Source organism: Homalodisca vitripennis, chromosome 2, assembly GCF_021130785.1.
Source record: "Homalodisca vitripennis isolate AUS2020 chromosome 2, UT_GWSS_2.1, whole genome shotgun sequence".
Classification (NCBI taxonomy): domain Eukaryota; kingdom Metazoa; phylum Arthropoda; class Insecta; order Hemiptera; family Cicadellidae; genus Homalodisca; species Homalodisca vitripennis.
Window position 1 is genome coordinate 149,893,328 of NC_060208.1, and position 6,000 is coordinate 149,899,327.

The following is a 6,000-nucleotide window of genomic DNA, read 5'->3' on the forward strand; positions in this document are numbered from 1 at the left end:
TTTAGAGGTAATAAATTAGACCACTTAATGCAAATTGAATGAAATGTTCTTTCGCATTATGTACGCCACGCAAAAGGTACTTTGAGTTTCCAGTATATCACGACAATAAGTTGCTGAATATGAGCACTCGAGACCATTGAGTGCTTTATTACTTATGTACGTTATATGATTCTAATAATTTTATAGCCGCTGGATTATCCTCCTTCAGACTGAACAATAAAACGGAAACGGGTTTAATAACATCTATGAGATATTGCATAAATCAAAGTTTCTGAGCAAATTTCCCAGGCTGTGTTAGATCACTTAACTTATAGGTGCAATCGTAAAACAAACGTCTTTTTTACGGTTGTATGTTGCAAATTATCCCTAAAAACTGCCGCGGCAAACTAGCTTAAATAAAAAAAATTCACATCTAACACAAAAATAACGAATAACAGTCCACAGAAAAAGTAAGTGTTCATTCTAACAGAGGTGGTGACGCTAGAGAACGAAATAGGCTTTTTTCCTGGTAGTCCATGGTAGCGAGTGTGCCAAACATCGTTAAAATGAATAACACGATATATCTCATAGAGGTTCTTAAAAACAATCTCCTATCCCAGCTTTTCAATACAGTTAAATATCATAGTAGCCTTGAAGCATTGAAAGTAAGATTTCACAGTAGATGTGTAGTCGTTAACGTTATCTAATATTCAAACATACATTTTACAATGCGTTTAGCCTTTTTAAACACTTCACCAATACTCAAAAGTTTCCACGTAAACACTTAATTGTTTTAAATAAACGTTTAAAGATATATTAAAATGCAATGAAAGCTCTGGTTTTGTGACTTACAATGTTATATTTAAGCATTGCTACTGAATATTCCGGACCTGAGAATATTCTATCGAACACTCAACACGCATTGTTCTGTGAAACGCGATGCAATCTGCATTAATTACACTGCAACGCTTTGTGATTTTTATTGCACGGGTACAACTTAATTATCAATCCATGTGACTTTCTAAGTAATAATTTACAAGTTAATTATCCAACAAACCATAATATTTCCATAACAATGTTTTCTGTCTTCCGATTTATATTAGTAAAGAGATAAAACGATTATTTGCTAAACTTTAGCGAGGGGTTAGTGAATGTCGTGTATGTCGGTCTGTCTGTCTGTCCGTCCGCACGATATGTCGATAAACGAACTGACCTATGCACTTGCATGAAGCTTCTATTAAGCAACATCGAGTTCGATTATCGTTATGTCACTTCATGGGATTCTGCTTAGCGCTAGCAAACATTTTTCCATTTCTGTTTTGGTAAACAATTATGACAACGATAAAATTTTACAATACATAAATATATAAACAAAATTAGTATACAATCAGATACAATTTTAACATAAGGCATAGCAACAGATTTAGTCTTTCGAAATGAGCTATAAATTGACATTTTCCATGATAACTTAACAAAGCCAAGTCACGTGCCACCTGATGTGGTGTACACCTCCTACCTTGCACTTTCAAATATACATTCAATGTATATAAACAAATATAAAGTGTTAATATTGATTTAGGAAGAGTTCATTTTTATGCCTACCCTAAGTTGGATAATCTTATAACTGAAATCATTTGTACTGCTTTGTATCTTCTTCTCCGTGTGCTTTGTACACAGCTCCGGTGTGTAAGCATCCAAACGAACAGAATATTTCAAAACGATTACCTCGCTTAGTCAGTAACATGCATCCTAATATTGTATAAGGATGATTTCAGTTTCTTTCTCAGTATATTTTGTTTGGACGCTTTTATCAAGGTGGAGAATGGCAACTAACATTTTACATCTCCGTAGGCGAAACCCAATAACCCATTAAATTGAAAAGGTATAGTTCAAAGGTTCTCAATTAAAATTATATATACCTTACTTTAATCCTAAGAAGCAAGACAATACTTTAGTTTAAATTGTTAGAAATATATTATATAATGCATAGAATGTCTCATGAAGTAATGAAACCACTTTTTTTCCTGTCATTACACAAAAAATATTATCCCATTCAACATCGATCCAGTTATCTTAAGACGACCAGAACTCGTGTAGAGTAGGAGACTAATGTACTTGACCTTAACTTTCTGTCTTTCAGATAGAGCCAACCACTATTCAATACTGATATCATTGTTTGTACGAGACTACGATAGCGGTCATAGCGTGTACAACCTCTCGCGGCGATCCATTCACAACAAAAGTGTCAATGACTCTCTTATTGAATTCCACATCGAGGTTACGTCTTCCTTATAGTACGTAGTATCCAACAACTCGCTTGAGCCACAGTTATGCCTGCATCAGACAGAGCCGCAGCTAAACACACACATCACCACATCATCATCATCATCATCATCATAACCATTAATATAATCATCACACATCCAATAGCAACTCAGACTACATGTGTGGCAACCTTCACCGCGTTGCCACACAAGCGGACCGGCACTGGGTAACATTTAGCCTCCGTCTTGTCCTGCGTTTTCTTGTTTTGTAAACAGAGCCAACATTTGATATTGAGCTGTTGAATGTAATTCTAATGGAGATTATTTCTGAATAGCTCCTAACTAAAAATGTGTTTATTCTCTGTTAGTTTTCAGGTCGATGTTGTTTCGTTACATTACCATTTCGGACCATTGTTGAATTTTAACAACAATAAGGTAAAAGAGCTCCAAGGATAAAGTCTTAGGAGAAGGCAGAATGTATCATAATATTACAGCATATTACAACGAGAAGAATATTTTTTTAATTTTCTTTAAAGACAATCAATTGGTCCTCAAATGTATTATGATGTTCTAATTACAAAAACAGCAGTGCCACAGAACGCCATAGTGCTGAAGACTTGACTTTGCGATAAGCAAACAACGCCACAGTTATTTCATTTACTTCAGCTTGCTTTTCTGTACAAGAACATCTCTCGTCATTCAATTTACCACTTGCAACCCTGATACGGAAGCAATTATATGTAACAATAATGACTGTATGAGATTGTTGGTTTGAAATGTCAAATTATCACTCGACAAAAATACAGCATTTTGAAATTGGATTTCTCAAGAAGTTTTATAAGTAATATGAAGGAAAATTATTAACTCTTTCAAAGCCAAAAATCATATAAGTTTTTTATTAGCTTAGTTTAAATGCTAATACTTTGCGTATTTGCATCTGAATTTTTAAGTTTATTAGTGAACTTAAAATTTGATTTTTTTATTTGTACTTTATTTTAAAATAATAAACACACTCGCTAATGTATCGTACAAACAATAAAATTTAACGAAGTACGTGAGACTTCATTTTTCCTAGTATTTTATATAATATCGTAACCAAATTATCATTATTAATAGCTATAATAATTGTTATTTCTTAACTTTTTCTAATTATAAGGTATTACAACCTATAGTGTTATCCTCTATTACTTACATTAATCATAATTTTAATCTTCAATGTCAACATGTTAGTAATTTTGTTTTTGTTTACAATGTAAGAAGATAAAGTGAATTCACCACTACTCCTAAATCAATGTTTAATTCAGTAAAATTAGTTTGCATATTATAATATAATAGTTAAGAAAGAGTGTCATAATGAAATTTTAAAACTATTCTACAATGACAATTATAAACTTTATTTCCCAATAAGTTTGATAATTCGTTTGTGCCATTTTTAGGATTTTTAACATTTGTATTGGGAACTTAATTGTTATAAATACTTTGTTTGTGACTTATTGATCCATTAATACATCACAAACTCACATGTATCTTACGTTGCCCAACCAGCGTAAAGCCGCATATAACGTGTCCCACACAGCCCGTTACAAAAATAGAAAAGTATTATTTTGATAACCACTTTGATAGTTTGTAAACCCATAGTTCGTACCCAGCGTTTATTACAACCAAATCCTACAAATTTTATAATTCAATAAATCATTAGTTATTTATGCCTGAGTACTTTGATTACATTTAAGAACGCGATACGATAAGCAGGTACTGTAAGATGTAGCCAGTTTACATTTCTTGGAAAATGCTTATTTTTATCACTTATTTGTCACGATATATTATTATTCAGTTACAAAGATTGTATCTTATGTTATCAATCATTTCTCGTCCCTTCTTGGGGATAAGTAGTTTGATAATTTATATAAATAAGCTTAATGAACTATAATTTTGGTAATCATTGAATTATTGTCTTATACAGGTATATAACTTATTTAGTAAAGTGGTACTCTATTCCCTGTGTGGATGTATAATCCATTTCAAAACTCTCCAATTTGACATATCTTGGATAATTTCTTGAACAGCTTATCTTGACATGATGCCGATAAAATCCCGATATTTATGACAATATACAACTTGGCATATCGGTTTCTGCTTAAACTTATCCAATACTGTATCCGGTAACCCATGCTTCTTATGTTTGCATACATAATCACTACGTAACATTCACTATCACTGGTAGATACGCCGTGATCCCTTATCGTAGAAGGGGAGTTGACCTCGTGACCTACTGACCCACGAGGGGAGGGACTCACCTAGTTCGGCATGGCAGAGGACGAGAAGTCCAGATGCCGAGAGGAGAAGCACCGATAGCACAAACTTCACACCCATGATGGCAATACACTCATGAAACACTCCCGTATACGGCACGCCACGACACGACCGACACACGCCGGGTGCAGACGACACACTGAGCAGCCCGGCTGGAGGAGATGCGCGCGCACATACCACTTCGCTAATGCCACCTACAGGCGGTTCCCGGAACTATTCGTCAGCCCGGTCACCTGCACCGCATAGTGCATTTCACTCATTCCTTCAGTATCTCAACGAATCTTTCGGTTTTAAGCAAAAACAATCTATTTCTTTTGAATTTTCCCAGTTCTTTTTCCTTGATTAAAATTCATACAGTCAATTCAACAAGTCATAAAATCTTCGTACACATTTTCATTATTATTTGTATTACAATAACTAATTAAGGGAGTTGAGTTTCAAATCTTCTAGTTTTATAAATTTACCCTTTATATAAATATTTCTAGTCTTTGATACTTCATAACTTTTTATTTATAATAGTGACTGTCAACCTCATCTTCCATACATTGTAGTATATAAAAACTCTTAGTGTAACTGTGATGTAACTATTTTTGGACAAAACATTTCGATTTTGTTGACTTACGTTCTTTCTTGATTTTGCTTTTATAATATAAATGGACAACTGAGATACCGGGTTTATTTTGGTGCATATGGTATTAGCTTGTATTAAAAGAGAAGGACTGTCAACAATTTTCTATTCGATACTTGAATCGTATTATGTCAGTTTGTGATAAATTTGAATTATAGCTAAATTAACTGTACTACTTGGCTTTGTCAAAACAAATCTGCAAACGCTAATTTTAATAACTTCTGGCAGCTACAAGGCCATTAAGGAATTGTTATACGCGATTTTTTGACGTAATTTTCAGACACATTTAAACTCAGATAGAGTTGGTTTTTTTATTCTTCCATATAACTGGCATATTAAGCTATAAAGGGAATGCTGTGTCTCTTCTCATATTTGGGGGGAAGTTACGTTTTTATATAAAACGTATCATGACAAGGCTTTTGAGTACTATTATCCTGGCAGACCGAAAAATATTTTAACGTAATAACACCAACCTAACAGTATACTCCAATTAGTTAATACAGTTTCTTAAATTTTAAACAAGATCTACTGTAATACTTTTATTTTCATTATTCAGTTTGTTGTAAATAAAACATATTTTTCTAAAATAGTCTGTGTGCTTAGATATTGACGTACAGCCAAAGGATCGCCAGTTGGCGGACTGACGGTCAGATTCACTCTCTTATCTAAAGTTTCTCATAATTGGTAAAGCCCACTGAGACATTACAAGTTAGAAAAAAATATAAACAAATATAAACTTTTAAGTACAGCTTAAGCAAACATTTGTTATTATTATGGATTATTTAACAAACAAAATTTTACCTAACTAATCTTTTC

The 6,000-nt window shown here is 33.2% G+C and overlaps 1 protein-coding gene across 6 annotated transcripts in view; it reads right to left on the reverse strand.

The window, feature by feature from the left end:
- Nucleotides 1-4,700, reverse strand: part of LOC124354884 (very low-density lipoprotein receptor-like) — a 910,157-nt gene extending 905,457 nt beyond the window's left edge. For 3 of the 6 annotated variants that reach the window (XM_046805654.1, XM_046805647.1, XM_046805648.1), the window contains exon 1: nucleotides 4,541-4,700. In XM_046805654.1, coding sequence (XP_046661610.1) covers nucleotides 4,541-4,616 — 76 coding nt within the window. In that variant the 5' untranslated portion in view covers nucleotides 4,617-4,700. The remainder of the gene's footprint in view (nucleotides 1-4,540) is intronic. The other 3 variants (XM_046805653.1, XM_046805649.1, XM_046805655.1) reach the window with 2 other exon arrangements.
- Between the last annotated feature and the right edge of the window lie 1,300 nt (nucleotides 4,701-6,000).